This window comes from Emys orbicularis, chromosome 2 (genome assembly GCF_028017835.1).
Source record: "Emys orbicularis isolate rEmyOrb1 chromosome 2, rEmyOrb1.hap1, whole genome shotgun sequence".
NCBI lineage: Eukaryota > Metazoa > Chordata > Testudines > Emydidae > Emys > Emys orbicularis.
The window spans coordinates 217821708-217842479 of record NC_088684.1 but is presented as its reverse complement, the minus strand read 5'-3'; the positions used below and the strand labels follow the sequence as shown (position 1 = coordinate 217842479).

Sequence of the window (20772 nt, the reverse complement as noted above, 5' to 3'; positions counted from 1 at the left end):
TAAGAACAGGGCCTCAGATTGTCACAGTGAGAGAAGGCCCTTACACAGATTCTTTCTTTTATACCTCTATAACTAGCTAAATGATAAACATATACCTAAATTCTTAAAGTATAGGCCTTTACAGACAGGCTTGAATATCTATATCCTAACAATAATCTTTTTATTAAACCAAGAGGGCTGACTGTTTTTGTTTCTGCCACTTTTAGTGTGATTTAAATGTCCAGATTCCTCTATTTTCCTTTCTAAGTCTAAGAGCAGAGACTGTATGATGATCTCTCACCTTGCTGTAATAGCAAGGAGTAGATGTAAGCACAGAGTAAATAGATGGCTGCCTAAGACACTGCATTTCAGGAGGCAACATAACTTTGGAAGGAATTCTACTCCAGAAAGTAGCTGTCTGATCTTGAAAATATTCAAGTCGACATTTTTCATTTCAGGTCAGATGAAACCTTTTGAAATGTTTCATTTTGGTTTCGACCTTCTTTCTTTTTTAATCTCCAGTTAGCTCAAATTTTGAAACAAAAAGTCATTATGAACAGGAAAAGCAGCACTTTTCATTTTGAAAATATCAAAATGAAACGGACATTTTCAAAATCCTTTCCTCAACATTTTTTTGAGTCGGTAAATTTGTCGAACCCAACCCTGTTCTGCAAATGGTTTCGGTTTTGACGAATCCACATTTTTTTGACAAAACAGATTAATTGAAAAATTCCTGACCAGCTCTATCTATGGGTCACTTCAAAAACCAAATCATTTACGGTCATTATTCTAATTATTAAAGCAGATCAGATAAACAACAGTTTTAACATATTTCTTTTTTAAGGCCTTGATGCGCTTTTAATGGTTGGCCTGGAAAATATGCAGGATTTGAATGAACTTCAGGAAATAGAGTTTGGCAGAGGATTTGGATACAAGCAACCTCTGAGCATTGGATTTCCAGAACTTCCAAACATCTTACGGAAAGAACTTGTAAGTCCCTTTGTGATATGAACAAAGACAAAACCCATCATATTTTGACAATCTGATAGATAAGCTAGTATATCACGAATTGTTTTGCAGGAAATGGTTGCTGAAAGAAAATGCTGCAATGTTCTTGCTAAGTGTGTTGGCGAACATGGTTTTCGTGGTGTAACTGGACCTCCTGGGAGGAAGGTAAGTCTACAAAAGTGTCTACTGGTTAGTTATTTTGTTTTGCCAGTCTTTTTTTAAAGTAGTTCAGTGCTATACACATAAAATACCTGCAAATCTTGCCAGTACAACAGGAAACAAAAGCTTGATCATTTCTCTAGTGTAAATTTTATTCTAGTATAAGTTTTTCTTATAAAAATATAGACCAGTAAAACACACAGAAAAATAGGTGGCCTTGGTGACTTTTGACACTAATGGCCATTGGACACACTCCTTGGGCCAATTCAGTAATCGGAAGTAACCCTGTCCCTTCCTCACTTGACCATGACAATTATGGCTAATTGCCTTTGGTAGCTTACTGCTGCTGTATTAGCAATTTGAACGCTAGCCGTCTTCCCACCAGTCACCAACATCACCCCTCTCTTGTGCTTTCTTGTTCTTCTTTCTCATCCCACCTCTGCATCCACATGCAGGAGTTGCCACACCTGTCCTTCCAAAACTTCCTGTTTAAAAAAAATCTTGTTACTCATGTTGCTTTCTCGGATATTTTCCTGAAATCCATCAGATTGGGTTATGGGGGGCTCTATTGGTTGAAGTTTTCCCACTTGGAATGGTGCTATAACATGGAGCATGCCAGCCACCCCACACAAATGCTGGTTTATAAAACAAACTGTAGCCATTTTTCTTGTATAATATTTAATAATAATACTTTGAGTTGCTATAGTGCCATTTATCTGAGATACTTGTTATTAATTAATTAAATAAATTAAGCTTTGCTTTGTAATACCCCTGTATTGTTGTTCTAACCATTTTACATATGAGTAAACTGAGGCCCAGAGATTAAGTTCCAGATATTTCAGCTCTGGCCTTCTTTCTTTTTCTGGTCACAGAGCATGGAAGGATCTGTCCCACTCCATTCTATCTGCTTCTTTAATAAAACGCAGAGTGAAAAATATGTCTCACTTAGAAGAGAGACAAAAATTGATTATAATACACTATTGCTGAATGAATATGGACTGGAGAGGAGGGAGGGGGAAGTATTTGCAAACATTGATTCAAACAAGGGCCATGAATTATCTTTGACATTCACAACCCTTTTCTTTCATTCTAGGCTAACATTCTTTTAGTTACAAGTATATTCTTAGAAACCAAAGACTTTTGTGCAAATCTGTGCACTGGTCAATCTGTTTGATCTGGATTTGTTTTCCGTTTTGCTGTTTATAAAAAAATTGTCATCCACTCAGGAAGGTGAAACTTTATCATGTGATTAGAGTGAATTGTCTGACATCACAAATAATGAATAGTTGAAGCAAATAATTTGTAAATAACCCATATGTTGGAATATGCTCCTGTATAATGGTCAAACAATTTCCAGTAGCAGACAAAATTAGCCTGTTCATGGATAATTTGCCATCCAAAGAGGTTAATTAACTATTTCCTATAAATAAGTCATCATCTTGACAGTGTAGACTTTGTAGGAAGGAAAGGAAAGACAGATGTAAAAACCACTCTTTTATGGCAAACAGCCAGGGTTTCTGAAAGACAGTTTCTTGGCTTATTTTTAATAGTCACAGAAAATTTAAACACCCTCTTCAGATATCTGTTCACTGTTATCATATCCCATCTTAGTCCTCACTTAGGCAATATGTATATACGCAGTTCTTATTTTTCCTCATAAATCACTCCTGTCAGCTCCTTGTTTATTTTTGCTGCTCTTCTATGAATCCCTCTATTTTGTCAATTTCTTTCTAGCAATATGGTGCCCAGATGATAAAAGCAATATGCAAGACACACTTTCAGCAGGCCTGTGTAGACATTCCTTGTCCTGTGACATGAAGCCTTTGAAACTGCAGCCGACAATCATTCAAGCAAACGTTGGTGCCGTATTATATTGAGAATTCATGACTAATTGCCTGTCCACTGCCATTCCTAGTTCTTTTTCAGCATTTTGGTTTTCCAGGCTTCTCCTGCACACGGAATGTTTGCATTTTGGGTTATTTTTCCCAAGAGAGGATGAGTTTTTCATCATTCCAAATCAAATATAAATTTAGTCTTTGCATATATCTTTAATATCTCTGGGTCTCTTTGTAATATATTATTTCTCTGTTCTCAATAGTATTTAACTCCTTACAATATAGTACCCTCTGTGAACTTTGTTAGCATGCTTATTATTTCCTATTCCAGATGATTAATGAAGATATTGAATAAAATGAAACCTACCATTGATCTCTCTGGTGACAGCCAGAGAGCACACCAAAGGCTTATCCTGAAACTGTATACTGAACACTGTTCTAATTATTATTTCTCAAGTTTATACGACTTTTAGTAGTGGCTGTGGAAATTCCAAGATGCAGCTTTTTTTCTCCCCTTTATAATCGACTCTGGTTTGAAAGGTATGTTTTCTCTCTGCACATGCAGAGTTTTGCAGCCACCCTCCCACTGCTCTACAGCCAAAATGCTTCTGAAATAAATGTAGTCAAACTTTACTAATTCTGGGTCACTGAGAATGAAAATGATGCTTAAAATTGTTGATTGGCTCTAGTTTTCAAGATATGCTATTGGGTCAGTATATACGACCCTTGACTTGGGAATGGCGGAGGATAAGTGAGTTATAAAGGGAAGGGATCTCAATTTAAACCAGAAATGACTAAAATACATCTTTGACTGGATCTATGAATAAATCTATGACTGGGTTTGGACAGTACTTGCTTTTTAGGCAAAACAATGAATGATGCAATCTGAAGCTGGTATTGCATCACACATGATATGAATTGCATCATGTTATTCCTAGAAGTCATGGATGATGCAATCATAACGAAGCTTACATCACTCTGCTGAACAAATTGCCCTATATCAGCTCTAGAAATCATAGTGTCGTACTCTCTTATTTGTCAGTGTTTGATTTTGCAAAGGGACACATTTCTGTTTAGCCAAAGTGAGCAGAGATGCCTCGTACTTGTGTGAACAGTGCAGATAACTTCTGCTATGTTTGTGGTGAAGTGACTTTTGCAAAAGCGCAGTATAACCACTATGGTTAAGAAAGCCTATCACCTTTCTTTTGGCTGCAAAATTGGAGATCAGGACAAGAGGTGGGCCCCACACATATGCTGCAACACTTGTGCAACAAATCTTCGCCAGTGGTTGAACAGGAAAAGGAAATCTATGCCTTTTGCAGTGCCAATGATTTGGAGAGAGCCAACAGATCATACCAGCAATTGTTACTTCTGCATGGTGCCTCCAGTTGGGAAAGGTGTGTCAAAGAAGAAAAAGTGGACTGTGCATTATCCAAACATTCCATCAGCTATACGCCCAGTACCCCACAGAGAAGGACTGCCGGTTCCTGATGCACCAGAATCATTCTCACTTGAGTCAGACGAGGAAGAGGAAGAGGATGAAACTTCTGGTCCTGAACCATCAATGTCACAGGACCCACATTTTCTCCCATCCTCCTCCTCTGAACCACACCTCATAACACAAGGTGAACTGAATGACCTTGTCAGGGATTTGGAACTACCCAAGAGTAAGGCAGAGCTGTTGGGCTCCAGACTACAGCAGTGGAATCTCCTGGCAGGTGATGTTAGGGTTTCCATGTTCCATGACCGTCAAAAGGATCTTGTCCCATTCTTCTTCATGGAAGGTGATCTTGTAGCCTGCAACAACATCGATGGTGTGATGGCAGCCCTCAACATGGTTCACGATCCAGATGAGTGGAGATGGTTCATTGATTCATCGAAGACGAGTCTTAAAGCTGTTTTACTGCATAATGGCAATGTTTTGCCATCAATTCCAGTTGGTCATGCAGTCCATATGAAGGAAACCTATGACAACATGAAACAACTTTTGAGGTGCATAAACTATGACCAACATCAGTGGCAGCTTTGTGGCGATTTGAAGGTTGTTGCTCTCTTGCTTGGTCTGCAGACTGGATACACAAAATACTGCTGTTTTCTCTGCGAATGGGATAGTCGTGCAAGAGATTCCCACTAAATCAAGAAAGATTGGCCACTCCGACAGTCATTGGAGCCTGGGAAGAAAAGTGTTCAGCATCCACCACTTGTTGAATCAAGGAAGATTTTGTTACCACCCTTACACATCAAGCTGGGTCTGATGAAGAACTTTGTCAAGGCCATTGACAAAACACAAGCAGCTTTCAAGTACCTCCGTGGAAAATTTCCAAGGTTAAGTGAAGCTAAGATAAAGGAAGGTGTCTTTATTGGTCCTCAGATTCGTGAACTTCTTCGAGATGATGCATTTGACCATGCACTGCGCGGCAAGGAAAAGACGGCATGGAAAGCCTTCCAGTTAGTGGCAATAAATTTTCTCGGAAACAACAAGGCAGACAACTACAGGTTGTTGGTGGAAAACCTCCTCAAGGCATACAAAAGCCTTGGTTGCAACATGTCACTAAAGATACATTTTTTGCACTCTCATCTAGATTTTTTTCCACCAAACTGCAGAGCAGTGAGCGACGAGCACGGCGAGCGATTTCACCAGGACATTGCAACAATGGAGAAACGCTATCAGGGCAAATGGAGCTCATCAATGCTTGCAGACTATTGCTGGACAGTGACAAGAGATGCTCCATTTAATGAATACAAGAGACAAGCCAAGAAGCGCCGAGTAGACACTGAATAGGACTAAACTATGTACATAATAGTTTTTTGCCTTTTGTTTCATAATAAATTGTATTTATATAACCCTTTTGCTGATTTTTAAAGTGTTACATAAACAGGACAGGTGAAATATTATCATGTAAAGCAACCATAAACACATGAAAAGACCTAGGTTTACAATTTATGATTAAAACTCTACTATCTACACAATATACATAGACAAAAATGTAAAAACTTAAATATCTTAGAAACAGTAGCCAATCAGTTGTTTTAATTGTCATATTTGAATTCAGCACATCAAAATACATAATAAATAGCACATTTTATCTCTGAAGCAGACGACTTCTCAAAAATTGTAGACCAGTGTAATCAAATGTGAAGGAGCACTCTGTTGAGGAAAAGGAAATCTGAGACAGTTTTATCTTATTCATTTGTTTCTTTCAGGGAGGTGTAGGCTTCAGGGGATCTCCTGGCCATCCTGGTGAGGAAGGTGGAATTGTAAGTAAACATTTTGCCTGCCTTCATTTTAAGGGGGATGTTGGGAACCCCCCACAGACCTTGGAAAATGTACCACCACTGCTTGTACACAGAAAGGGGATTGCCTACGACTTCTACTGCACTTAGTTTTTGGTGAATGTAGCACCAAATGATTTGCCAACATCACAGGGTGGTTGTTGCGGAACTCGGAGTAGAACTCAGATCTCCTGATTTACAGTCATGTGCCTCTCACACAAGCCCATCCTTTCCCTCTCAGCATAAGCCAGCATATCATAAGAAAAGCCAATCGTAAGTATAAAGCAGCATAAGATTATTATTTTTGGTGCATTTACCAACGGCTTTGCAATGAGTTATTTATTACTGCTGTAGACTTCAGCATAACATACACAAGGCTAGAAATGTTCTTCCCCCCCACTTTTAAAATCATAAATTCTGTCGAGACATCACCCAGAGAAGGCCAACAAAAATTAATTTCTTTACCAGTATAAACACAGAACTAGTTTTATAGTGTTGCAGCCCTGTCACTTGGACATCTCTCCTAAAAGACTTTATTGATGGCAGGAAGGCTGCACACCAAAAACCCATTCTGAGATAACTATATACAAGCATGCAAGCCCCATTGGAGTAATTTCTGCTCTCGGCGTGTGCTTGGCTAGCTTGACCTTGCCGCTGGAGATGCTGTCTGGGGCTGGCCAGAAGACAGCCCGGGTGGAGCCGGCAGTGAGAGAGAACGCCTCCGAACTGGGATTGTGGAGAAAGCACTCTCTGTTGCTGTGCCCTCCAACCCCAGAGGCCATGACTCACGTTAAGCAGCAGATAGATGGAAGAAATCAACTTTCCCAAATTTCAGGTCACCTCCATTCCTGCCCAGAAGGGGGAGAGAAAAAGGAGATCCATCAATTCCTCATTGTCTTGTGGATGCTATAACCTAAAAGCAACTCCCATGCCCCCACTTTCCCCTATTAGCTGCTAAGCCCTCCAGCTTTTCCTGACTTCAATATAAAAATCTGCAGCACATTGAGAATTTGAGGAAGCCAAAACAATTGAATGTAATAAAATAACGAACACAAGGTATACTGTGCTGATTATACTGTATTGGACTGAGGTGGGTGGTGCATTGAGGAGGGGAGAACTTGAAGGGCAGTACCACATAACTACAGGCTCCCTGCTTTATTATTCCATGATACCCAGCTCATAATTTAGGTGTAATGTGTCAAATAGGACATGGGGCTATGCGTAAGGCCCAGAATGCAGCTGCATTATTGCCCTTGCACTTGTTGTGGAAAATTGACCACACGGTTGATTTTGGATCAGACAGCCTGAGGCTCCTTTATTGATTAATTAAACATGCATGCACGGGGGAGTCAGCTAAGGCAGCCGAACACCTGCCTGACAGATAAAATACGAGAGCTTATATAGGATAAAACCACAATTAGTAATACGTACTTTCTTATCAACATTATTGCCATATTTGGAATTCAATATCCTTAAAAGGGAATATAGCATAGCAAGCTTTCCTGTTATTCTTAGTTTGCCCTTTGCGGTTACATGCTTCCCTAAAAACTAACAGTGGGCAGTTATGAATCACCAGCCTTGTGATTACAGGTAGTTCCTCTTCTGTACTTTTCCTTCACCCTGCCTTCAAAAAGCCCCTTTTCTTCAAAAACCCCCTCTTTTTCAGTTAACTCGACTAATGTTCAGGCCCAAGCCAAAATATAGGCCTACCTGATCCAATCTAAGTTTAGGCCCAGAAATCTTTCTACAACACACTTTTATATAGTGTTGTGCCAGTATATCACTACTTTATACTTGGAACCAGATTCTGATCCCATTTGCACTAGTGTAAATCTGGAGTAATTACACTGGTGGAGAAGAGGGCCCAGGGATTGCACAAGAGGTACAAGGCTCCTTGTGCCCTCCTCCTCCCTTATATGTCTTTGCAACTGTCTCTCACAATCAGACCCAAAATGATCTCTCTCTCTCTTACCCTGAATTTGATTTTTTTATTAATACAATATTCTAAAGAGTCTTGGTGAAAGATTTTGCTGCTGTCTTTGGCGGCCGCTCCTGGATGCTCCTAAAGTTGTCTCCAGTTTTTTCAAAGATTGCAGATATGATCTCTCAGACAAGATTGTTGCTAAAGATTCTTCCACCTTGTATTTAGCTGTGACACTCTGAGTTTCTTTCCCAGACCTGAAGAAGAGCTCTGTGTAAGCTTAAAAGCTTGTCTCTTTCACCAACAGAAGTTGGTCCAATACAAGATATTATCTCACTCACCTAGTCTCTCTAATACCCTGGGCCCAACACGGCTACAACAACACTGCAATCAAAATATCTGTGTCTTTTCAGTCTACATGTCATCCCTAAGAGACCCGTAGAATAATCCTTCCAGGACTAGATGTCCATATGAGAGGAAAGGGGTATTCAGTTCAGGACAAGTTATAAAAAGAATCAATCTTCCAATATCAAGATTTCAGAGTCAGGAAGTTTTTTCTGTGTGGTGGTGTGGGGACAAAACATAACATGACAGTAAATGCTTAGAACAGTGATACAGCCCAAACTTTGCAGGGACTGACTCAAAGCCCTTTGGCTTCCCATTGACTTCAGTGGGCCCTAGTCAGGTCCCTAATGCAGTGGATGGTGATAGTTAAAGAACCCTGGCTTGCTTTAACTGTAGATTTTTAAATAACCAGTGACCAATTTTTAATGCATGAATTTTAACACTCTGCCTTGCTTTGTAGGGGGAGAGAGGTCGAATGGGCTTCAATGGAACTCAAGGAGAAGGAGGATGCCCAGGCATTAGAGGTCCTAAGGCAAGTGTTAGAAGCATTCTTTATCCCCCCCCCTTTTATTTTTACTTTCCATATACCTATTTTGCACCTAGAAGAATTCCCTTCTGTGCATTCTTTAAGGACTTGTGGATGGCTATGCCCTGTTTTCAGAATACCAGAGTGACCCTGTAGCTTTTGGGTGTGCTGGGCTTGTATCTAGTCTTAGTGGCTCTGGCCAGGACAGGAGCATTGCAATGGTGGCTGGAGAGTCTGCTGATTCAGCAGCTCTCCAATGAATCTCCCACCCGCGGAACTGCTACAGAGCCCTAGTGAGGAGTTAAAGTTGAACCAACCTGATTGCTAGGACAGGAACAGAAATGTCAATCTGCCCTGGGGCACCAAGGAGCTTTCATGGTGTAGATTCTGAAACTCGATCCCTCATTGGTATCTGCCTGTGATCAATTCAGCAAGCTGCTTCTTGCTCCTGCACCAGCTCTAGAAAACACTTCCGCTGCTTTTTGGTATAGTTTAAATTTTAACACAACTTATTTTTAATTTCAGGGAGCAAGAGGCTATCGAGGAAGCCGGGTATGTGTTCTTTCTATAGTTTCTTCCAGTAAAACCGCTCTTGGTTATACACAATCCTGTCATCTTTACTTCATGTTGTAGGATGAAAGTATGAAAGCTAGCTAAAGAGCAAAGGCAAAGGGTATCAAAAATTGAGTTTAAAAACATTGTGTGGATTTGCAATATAATGTATGCTGGGTTGGGAACTGCTCCTAGACTATTAAGAGACAATGGACGTGTGATTCATTTGAACTGAACGACTGCAGAAATTTGACCTAAATTGCTCACAGTGAAAAAGTCAGCACTAGTTACCAATAAAAAGCAACAAAGAGTCCTGTGGCACCTTATAGACTAACAGACGTATTGGAATATAAGCTTTCGTGGGTGAATACCCACTTCGTCAGACGCATGTGATGAAGTGGGTATTCACCCACGAAAGCTTATGCTCCAATACGTCTGTTAGTCCATAAGGTGCCACAGGACTCTTAGTCTGGATCTGTAAAAAGCAACAAACATGGCTACCCCTCTGATACTAGTTACCAATGTGACACTATTCCAAGGGCCAAATTATGGCTATTGGGGGCAAAAGAGAGGGTTGCCAGAACTTCCCCTAGCTCTGGTTAGCTGGTTCTAGGAGGTAATGCAAAGGTGCCAGGAGTGGGTAAGTCTGTTTCCTGAATTCCTTTACCTTTCTCTTTTTCTAAAGATCTAAAACCCATGACAGTAAAAGAAGAGTCAATTCAGCCCTGACGATTGATTTAAAAACCATTGCTGATTTTGGCTCAAATAGATTGAAATCTAAGGTGGGATTTTCAGAAGAGCCTAGTGGAGTTAGGTATCCAAATCACACTGAAATTCAATGATAGTAGAGTGTCTAATTGCCTTAGGAACATGTCAGCTTTAATGTGTGCTCCGTAGACAAAGTGCAGTCTAAAAACTAGTGCAGTCCTTGAATCAAAGCCCACCCTGTTGATAAACAAAGACTCCTTCACCTTTTTTGGCTACCATTACGAAACTTCATTTGGAGAGCATATATCTTTCATTGCTAACATTGTCTTCTGGGATGTGCATCTCCAACTCAGCCATAACACATGCTTCAGTCACTCTGCTCATTGTGTCCACTTAAGTTATTTAAAAATGAAACTCTCCACTCCAAAGAAAGGATTCAATACTGGTAACTCAGTAAGCTCAAGAGAATCAGAACTTTGGTCTCATGCAAGCCATTTAGAGACAGTTATTCAGAAACAGCAGTACTTAGTATATGATACTATAAACTTGGGCTCAAATCTGTTAACACAGGAAAGAAAAATAAAAAAAACGCAAAAGCAAAAGTGGTGATCTCTTAGGATGTGGCTGTGGAATATTTATACAGTAAACACTGATTTGTGAACTAATAGATTTGGAACAGTCTACTTTTTTCTCCTTCACTAACTAATGCAATTTGCCTCATAAGCATGTAATATATAGTGTTAATTACTGCCAAGACCAAGCTAACAACCATTTACAAAGATATGAAAGCTATCAGATTATGAGTCCCATTGACTTCAGTGGTCTTTAGAAGAGGCCCTTAAAGTCACTTTCAAGGTATTTGTGTATTACCCATTTCAATTCTCAAGGTAACAAAACAATGTATGGTCCCTTTTCATCTCTTTCTTTATTCCAGCTGAGCATCAGAGTAAATTCCTTCTTTTTGTAAAGGGTAAACAAAAGGAAAAGACGAGCACTCCAAGTACCATTTAGTTTTCAATTAAAAGAAAACTACTTGGGCAATTCTAAAACATTTCAGGAGTTCCCTCACTGAAATTAATGTCTTGTAGCTGTAAATCTTCAGGACAATTACATTCAAAAGTCACATTCTTCATCTGAACAGCAAATTCACATTACAAGCTTTTGAGATTTGGGTTGCTATTTTATAAGACATTGTCTTCCAGAAATGGCTGATATTTGTTCTGATTTTTTTAGTGATATGATCTCAGCTGCAATACAAAAAGGAGACTGTAGATGGTGTAATGTATTAGTCCTACCAGTTCTGTAAAAAAAACACCAAAACAAAACCCAAAAACCTGGTTGAAGAATTTCAGTTATGAAGGACTGAATGGACTACTTTCAGATCCCATTAACCCTTTTTCTAGATCAACCAGAGAAATCATTGGCTTTCCCCTGGAGCTGACTAGGTCACCCTCTCAGAGCTCTTAGCTCTTGCTACCTGGGAAAGGAGTAATCAAAAGCAGGTGTCTCAACACTAATTACGCACCCATCAGATTGGCTCTAAGAATGTTTGAATAAATGACATCTTTAACACAACATGGAGATATTCACAGTTTTGAGTGAAGCTGGTTTAGAGTCAAAGTATCAAAATCCACCCTGATGCCAATAAGCACAATTCTATTAAAACAATCCATTAAAATAATGGTTCTGTGCCTTTATTTGTCCCAAAGTCTACAAAACTCTTACATAGTTACTTCTACTTCCAGTAAAGCAATGTTTTTCTAAGAGAGATGCTCTAGGAATTATTTTTGGGAAGTTTCCTAGTCTGTGTTATACAGGAGGTCAGCCTAGGTTCTTTCTGGCCTTTGAATCCATAAATCTATGAATTATTACCAGCTGTTAAGTATAACAACCACAATATAAAATGCCCTAAAAAGAACCCAGTACACTGTAAATAAGTAAAACAATTGAGCACCAAAAATACAAGAGAACCTAAATGCTAGATCAAATGCGAACTGATTATATCCTGGAAGCTGAGAGATTTTAAGGATGCTGCCGGTGGTAAAGGAGATGTGAAAAAATGACTGATGGCAAAGTAAAGAGAGTTCTTATTCTTGAAGTTCATATTTTTAATAACTATTATTCTTACTTTTGAAAGTATTCAAAAGCATGTTAGGTGCTTTACGGTACATATAGAAAGACAGATTCCTTGCCCCAAAATGCTCACTAGTGTGCTAATGTGGATTTTTATTTCTACCAACAGGGCAAAGGCGGTGAAAATGGAATTGATGGGATTGATGGAGCAGAGGTAACCTTTATTCACATGTACTGAATTAAATTAATGAGGTTCACCTGAAAGAAAGAACATTGTTTGTTTGTATTTTTATTTTTCTAGGGAAAACAAGGATCTCCTGGATCTTCTGGAGAAAAAGGCAGCGCAGGAAGACGGGTAAAGTGTATTTAGCCCTGACGGAAGCTTCTGTCACCTTTCCGACTTTACTGCCAAATCTGCAACCTCTGTGACCTCTTAACAGCTGCACATTCTTGAATTATTTGATATAAACTGGGTAGATATAATTAAACTGTAAAAGCCAGATTCTCAGCTGGTGTAAATCAGCATAGCTCCATTGACTTAATAGAGTTATGCAAATTTATGGCAGTGAGGATCTGGCCCTAAAGCTCTAACGATGACATTAATACTGTAGCTTTCTACCTGTATTCTAATTGTATGTGCTTTCTTCATGACTTAAGGGTAAAAAAGGACCTAGAGGAGAACTGGGTGAGCGTGGAGAGCCTGGTCTAAGAGGAAACCATGTAAGTAAAGTCTATGGTATCTTTTAACTTTTGACAGACTGAAAAGACTTTCAGTGAAGTGAATAGCAATAGAGCTTTTAATCTTCATCTTTGAATCCAGATTTGTCATATAATGTCCAGATTTTGTGATGAAGTTGCCTCAAATGTCAATTTTGTTGTAATGTTTGAGGGCATCCTAATAATCCTGGACCATGCACTACCCTGCCGAGGAAATCGGGAATAGAACTGGTCAGGAATTTTTATGATTAAATGGCTTCTGGTTGGAAAATGCCAGTTTGATAAAACTGAAACATTTTGTGGAAATGTATCAGTTTCTCAGGTCTAGGGTGGAATTTCTGGTCAGAGAGAGAAATCCCCACGCCAGAATTTCCAACAGACCTGTGGTTAGGGAACTCAGTTGGGATGCGGAAGACGCAGGTTTAGTTCCTTGCTATGACTCAGACAGAGCGGGGACTTCTGGCTATTCCAGGGGGGGAGGGGTCTCTCTCTTTCTCTCTCTGATGGGATTTTTGCTGGATGGGAAAACTATTTCCTGCCTGTCTCTGAAAGGGAATTTTGAGAGTTCCCCTCTCATTAATGGCTGGAGGTTTGGCACCTGAAATCTATGGATGTCCCAAGATACATACCCATCTTAATAATACCAGAGAGGGGCAGCAGCACAGGCCTCACTGGTTCCTTATCCATGGTAACACAGCCCTTTCTGGAACCATTCTGGCATGCAATCCCTACTGCTGGCTGAACTGAACCCCATCCTCTAAAAAGATTTGCAGCCATCTGGAGGAGTTACTGCTGATTCCATTAGAAGAAACTCGGGGGCTGATGTCTGGTTGGAAATGGACAACGATGGAGAGAGCAGCTGCTTTTTGACTCCACCCCTCCTTGTTATGAACTGCAGAACCCTAATCTTATGGCGGGGCTTCAGCAGCATCTGAGGACCAGAAGTTAGAATGCAGTGGAGGCTCTGCTCTCTCCACACCATTGGTTAAGGACCTTTTCAGGTGCATTTTGCAGCCCTTTTCTCCAAATAGCAAAGGGTATCATGTGGCTCCTGCTAGTTTCTAATGCTCAGTTAACACTGTCAGGTGTCCTAGTAACAATCAGGTGTCCTGGCCCCATTGAAGCAAATAAGAATTTAGCCATTGTCATGAGTTCAGTGGGTCAGGATTTCATTCCCTGAGTCCAACTGTATTGTATTCAAAGAGGACAATATCCATGCATAATTCAATTCATTTCAGGATAAAATCTTGCTGAAGATCACTGATTATGTTCTTACCAGCACATGTAAACCCCTGCTTTTGCATGGGTTTGGCTGTTGGGCCAGTTAATCCACCATCTGAGCAGTCTCCCTTATGTAACCAATGAAACTGTTGCATCCAAATTAGCTGTAGGGTAATGGTAAGATTGGTTGAGTTACCTCTTATATCACAATGGTCTGGGACTCTTGGCATGTCATAGACACTGAGCTACTGTAGCTGTACACTGCACAGGTGTTGTTTTTAAAGGCAAAATGGCTGAGAACTTACAAATTGTGTGGTAACAGACTGTGAATCCCAGTGATGAATGAACATGATGATATTCTTAACAAAAAAGAGCTCTCAGCCATGCATGTAGCTGTTTCCATCACTTCCCACTGACTCAATAGGCATTTTAGGCTTCAGAGTGACACACAGAGTGACAATCCTGGAATCTTATTATATAGACCCTGGGTAATTATACCTAAACAGACAGATCAACCATTTAATTACAAGCTTGAATTCATTGCCCATCCAGATACTTTCTTTTCATCTCTTTGGGCAAAGAGCTCTTAGTTTTTGATTGTGGAACTGCATCTGCAGAGGCCTCTTGCCACCATCATCTTCTGAATTAATCCTTTTTTAAATTATTATTACTCTGCTCCTATTTCCATATCCTGCCTTTGCAGCTACACTAGCAAAGAGTAAATGACCAAAAATGGTTAACGTCATCTTGACTTTTTCAGGGGGATCCTGGAATTAACAATAATGTCTCTGGTCCAGAGGGTGAAAAAGGAAAGCCAGGGCAGCAGGTAAACACAGCTTTGCACTATTAAGGGCTAACAGGGCTATGTAGGGAGGAAAACGGTGTGTTTCTTAGAGGGTTGAGTTCTATCAGTTTTTGGGGGTGAGCTGCTATTTAATTTTATATTTTGCTTTATAACCTGTGTCTGCAGCACGTAGGGCTTTGGAGAGGTGTGCCCCTTTTTTCTTATTGTATCAATCCATAGAAATGCCACGCTGTGCCTACAGCTGGTAATATTTTTGTGCTTGCTGATGGATGTCGAATGCAGTTTGACCAGAAGGAAGATCATTTGTAATTTGTTACCTGGATTTAGCATGAATATATTTCTACAGAAGACTTCTCAGGGTGGATTGAGACCACCAACTTCATTTCTCATAGGCCTCTAATCAATGAAATACCATGGATTTCTCGTACTACATTGCTTAGAAAAAAAAATAAATCCAGCATTCTGAATACCAAAAACATCCTTGTCAGCTTGCTAAAAAATATTTATTCCTTAAGAGTAGACTGAACTCCTTTCTGACCTGTCTCTTCAGATTTGGATACATGCGTACAAAATGTCTTCTGAATCCTTTCTGGTTAAATTAGATTTGCTGTAAGCGCATGGGGCAGGAACTTGAAACTTAGTATATGTGTGTACAGTGGAGCTGATCCTGATCGGCAGTAACCAAAGGAGCTCTGCCCATATTTCCTCATTTCTTGATTTCCAAGCTGTAAGGAAGGGTTTATCTACGTTCTACTCAAATACCAAAGTTAGAGTACAGTGGGTATAGGCATATCCATATGAAATCTGGTCACATCTCAAAAACTCCTTTGTCTACAGGAAGCTGATTGACCGACTGTGTAAAAATATATCTAGGTTCTAATCCAAATACCATTAAAATCAATGGAAACCCCCCTGTTAACTTCAGTGGGCTTTGGATCAGGCCCCAGACCTTAAGAAGTTGCCCTTTTTGCATAATTGCTTTTCAGAGAAAAGCTGGACTTTAATGAATTTCTGGCAACAAAAGTCACTGCTTTCTGATTAATCTTTCCTCAGAATCCCCACCATCTGCTTTCTTTGGAAGACAGAGACAGAAAAAAGATCCCACAAAAGCCTTTATCTAATCTCAGATGGTTATGGTTGAAGGGTTGGAACCCAAAAGCAGACCAGTTCCTTCTGGCTAGATACTTTTAATTAAACACACTTTTCACAGAACTAGGTCTAACACATGCTGTGGTTTGAATGATTTCAATGCAATTAGAAGAAAACATTTTCCAGGAAAAATATCAAAGAAGGGCTATAAAAAGAAACACGTGTACTTGATATCTTTTAAAAAAAGGCTGACTTTTCGTTTTGCAGGGAGAACCAGGAACAGATGGAGTGCCAGGAGAGTCGGGTGCAGAGGGCACTGATGTAAGAGCAGTTATCCCTTATGGACTGGAAGTAGCTGATCCATAGCTGAGGATGCAATGATGTTCCCATTTATAAGCCCAATTTTGCTCCCCACCTTTTTATCCCCACAAAAAATCTACACCAAAGGAATATTGGCCTTAAGTTTGGAAGGGTCGGTCTGTGATGGAGGTAACAGTTTTCTACCAAATTTTAAATATATCATACAAGGAATTCCTGATTTATGACCACCCTTGAGCCTTGTGCTCATTGGGGACCTTGGACCCTCCATGAGCCTTAGAAACTTGGGAAAGTCACCAAAGACAAGCCTAATCCCTCCCCGCCAACCCATAAGCCTTAGTAAGCTTCTTACTCCCCCACAAGCCTATATAAGCTCACTGGGAGCTGACAAGCCTATTTTGACTCATTGGAGTCGGAGGAGCCTATTAAGGCTGAGGGGACATTTGCTGAACCTCCTTCGTCTCCCAGGAAATGAAGGCAATGGCCCTGCTAATGCTCAGGAATGGACTGCTTACTGGTCCCTCCTATCCTGGACTTGGGTTAGCTCCCAAAAGGCCTGCATGATGTTTAACAGTGTCACTATGGTCATGAAGGAAGCTAGGGAGAGCAGAGTACTTAGGGGAGTAACACAGTCCCCACTGCCTAACATGCATGGAACCAGGACTCTCCTTCTGCTGACCTTAGCAGTGGGGATGGGGAATGGGAAAGTCATCCTGGAGAAGGCAGTTTAGATACCTTCCTTCTGAATTTCCTACCGTTCTAATGACTGTATTTTGATAAATGTAATACTCTTGTAAAGTTTCTACCCTTAATTTACTGATACGAACACTCAACCTCAATTTCACCTTAACCAAGGTTTTTTGTCTGGGAATAGCCATTTCCTCCCCATTAATGTACCATGTTTGGCTCCAGGGCCATTATTTTTCATTTACTGGTCATAGTTCTGGATAAATTGCACTTGTCTTTCCCTCTTAGGGTGCAGGAGGTCGGCGAGGCCCCCAGGGATTAAAGGTCAGTGATGATTACTAGTATATGCTGTGTGTACATAGCTATCTCTCAAGTCTGAGCTTTTGCCTGTCTTAGAGGGGATATTTTCAGTGATACCACAGAAACTGAACACAAGTATTTAATAATCAGGAAGTCCATTGCAAGCCTACTCAGCCTTTAGGTCCCAGGAAACACCCGACCAGAGGTCTTTTTGATTTGGAGGGGCCAAAAATGTAAAGGAGAATCTTAGCTTTCCCTGAAATAAAAGTCTGTTTCTAGCTCATTTTTTTGCGACGGTAGCCTTGTCAAACTGACATCAGCTGAGGTAAGTCAATTAATTAGGTTATAAGGAGTGAGCAGCTGGGCTCATTCCTGCAACACAAGGCTGAGGGACCTGATGATTTTCTCTCCAGTCCTTACCTGAAAACACAGACTTCTACGTAAAATAACCTCATTAAATGTGGGGTATGTCCAAAGAATCCTTACGCCAGCCCTGTGTATAGCGATGTGATAACAGAGAACTGGGATTGGTCATGTTTGGTGTAAAGCAACAAAATGCCATCTTGCAGGCTTGCTTAACAAATGCTTAGGTTGGCTCTGGTTTCAGAATCAAACCAGAAAGTAGATCTCCAAATTTCCCATTGGGATATGCAAGTGGAACTTCCATTTGAACTGATGAAATTTGCATATGGATAGCCAAAGTCAGAATTTTGCCTCTGGTGCTAAGCCAAGGGACTCGTGCCATTGCTATCAAATAATGGGGCTATAATCACTGCTAGATAAGAATGTGAGAATTGTCTAGCCTCTAAGGCTTACACATATTTTTCAACCATTTAAAAATTAAAAGGTTAGTGAAGGGCAAGAGCTGACCACTGAGAAGGAGGGAGGCAGGCTGGTGCAGATCCAGTATATTAAGCCTCCTTAAAACCAACACAAAACTCGGCTGAAGGTTCATAAATATCTGCACTACAGTTGACAAGGCAAGACAGGTGAGTGATTCCTTCAAGCCTTCTATGTCTGCCAGGTGTGTGTGTGTGTGCGCGCGCGTATACACACACACACACACGCACAACCAGGGCTCCCTCTTCTTCCACTACAGGGATACCAACAATGAGACCTGATTGGAAATTTTCCAACAGAACAGAGTTTTGTTGCAAAATGGCAATGAGTCAAACCTGAGAAGTTTTGTGACAACACTTTAGGTTAAATGAAGTTTCATTGAGTCACAAGCAGAGTTCCAACAGAACCCTGTTATTTCCTTGCCAGCTCACCTAGTGGGCTGTTGGGGACAGTCTGCCCCGGGGCCAGGGACCCCAAGGTTTCCCGGCTCCCAGTATCAGAATGAGGAGCCTGGAAACCCTGGGAGCCTTGGTTCTGACTGTGGCTTGTCTTCTAGCTCTGTGGCCTGGAAGTCCTGAAAATGTCAGCTCTCAGGACATCCAGGCTCTCTCCTGCTGAGCTGGGAACCTGAAAGCCCTGGGAGCCCTGGCTCCGAGCTCAGTGTGGGTTCCAGGTTCCTGCCACTGGAACCAGGAGTGTAGCAGCCCAGGGAGCCTTGTGAGCCCCAGCTCAAGCCCTGGCTCTCAGGGTCTAGGTACCTGGCATTGCATCAGAGAGCCTGGAAGCAGTAAGAGGCCTGACTCAAGCTGTGGCTCTCAGGGTTCCAGACTCCCAGCCACAGAGCAAGACACCTGGGCCAGCTGGTTCCCCAGGCTGCCTGACTCTCGGGTCAGCTTGCTGCCCAAGCTGCAGAAGTTGGGCAGACAGCTGGCCTGGGAGTTTGGAAGCCCACTGGGCCCTGTGGTCTGCCCTGGAGCTGGGGGACAGTGGAATCTGGGGAGCATATTTGATTTTGGAAAGACTGTGTTTCCAAAATGGAAATGTTTGGACTCTCCAGTTTGCAGGAAATTTTGAAATGGCAGAATTTCCCCATGAACTGAGAATTCCAAATTTCATCCAGCTCTAGCACCAGCAACACATGAACTGCTTCTGGCTCTCACAAAAATAACACACAGGATTGTAGTCGGCCCAGGAAGAGAAATTGCAAGTGCTGGAACGCTGATGGTCTTGATTAGGGATAGTAGATATGCATCTGAGACACAAAAATATAGGACGGGAATGGACCACCTGGGTCACTGAGTCCAGTCCACTGCTATCACAGGTGACCCATCATACAATCCCATTCGTAAATTTATCAAGCTTCATCTTAAAGCTAGGTAGGTTGTTTGACCCCACTACTTCTATTGGAAGGTTGTTCCAGAACCTCATTCCTCTGATGGTTAGAAACCTTTTTCTGATTTCCAGCCTAAATTGATTCAGGGCAAGTTTATAATAATTTGTTCTTCAAACTGGTTGTTAGTTTTTAAGGCAGCTTCATTTAAAACTAACAAACAAACAAAAATATCCCCTGACCCCAAAACCAACAGCTGTGTTCTGATTGCAAACAGAACTAGCAAATCAGCTCCAAGATATTGAATATAGAATTCTGTGAATTACAACACTCAGAGAATTCCAGAACTAGTGGCATTTATGGGAAAAAATAACTTCCAAACTATTGGGCCCAGACATGTTACAGGAATAGATTGAACACAATTGTACCACAGTAATTACTACTGATTGGAGGTGCCGGGAAAGAACTGCACTGTTTAACCCCTGCGATGCAACAAAGAAGAGAAACACTGTAGAGAGATTTAACTGATGAAGATGTTTCTGTCTCCATTTTATCGCCGGTTAAGTTTTAGGTAGTGTACTGGAAAAAGAATTGTTTGTCTCAGGAGTCACTTCAACAATGCAGTTACCAAAGAAAATCTGAAAGCAGATGGATCCAATAATGAGCTGGCAAAAGTAAAATAACATTGAAGAAATTCAAGAAGGTTCTGTGATTTTTAAAAGCCGGGAAACAAACCCTCTCCCTTGTACCTTAAGAAAATATGGTGGGCCTGTGATGATGTTTATAAAGCAGGACTTTGCTTATTCTGCTTGTGTGTTATATCCCTTTACCCTACCCGTCTTCTGTCTTGTCTGCTTAGGTTTTATGCTCTTAAGGGCAGACATCATATTACTCTGTAGAGCACCTAGCACAGTAAGGTCCCGTTCTTGGTTGACCTCTAGGTGCTCCTTCAGTACAAATAATGATGTTGGTGATGTATGACCAGTCACTTGGTAAAATATAGTGCCTCAATAAGCATGTCTTGATGTGTTCTGATTCTTCATATGTTTTGGATAATATTAATTTTTCTGATTTTTCATTTCTCCT

At 40.8% G+C, this 20772-nt stretch overlaps 1 protein-coding gene across 1 annotated transcript in view; it reads left to right on the top strand.

Moving 5' to 3' along the window:
• The window catches only part of LOC135873280 (collagen alpha-6(VI) chain-like), a 93437-nt gene that overhangs the window by 25132 nt on the left and 47533 nt on the right, over window positions 1-20772 (top strand). Inside the window, exons 12-22 of the mRNA XM_065397679.1 lie at window positions 824-969; window positions 1060-1152; window positions 6186-6239; window positions 8981-9052; window positions 9572-9598; window positions 12549-12593; window positions 12681-12734; window positions 13037-13099; window positions 15078-15143; window positions 16479-16532; window positions 17505-17540. Of these exons, the coding sequence (XP_065253751.1) occupies window positions 824-969; window positions 1060-1152; window positions 6186-6239; window positions 8981-9052; window positions 9572-9598; window positions 12549-12593; window positions 12681-12734; window positions 13037-13099; window positions 15078-15143; window positions 16479-16532; window positions 17505-17540 (710 nt within the window). The remainder of the gene's footprint in view (window positions 1-823; window positions 970-1059; window positions 1153-6185; window positions 6240-8980; window positions 9053-9571; window positions 9599-12548; window positions 12594-12680; window positions 12735-13036; window positions 13100-15077; window positions 15144-16478; window positions 16533-17504; window positions 17541-20772) is intronic.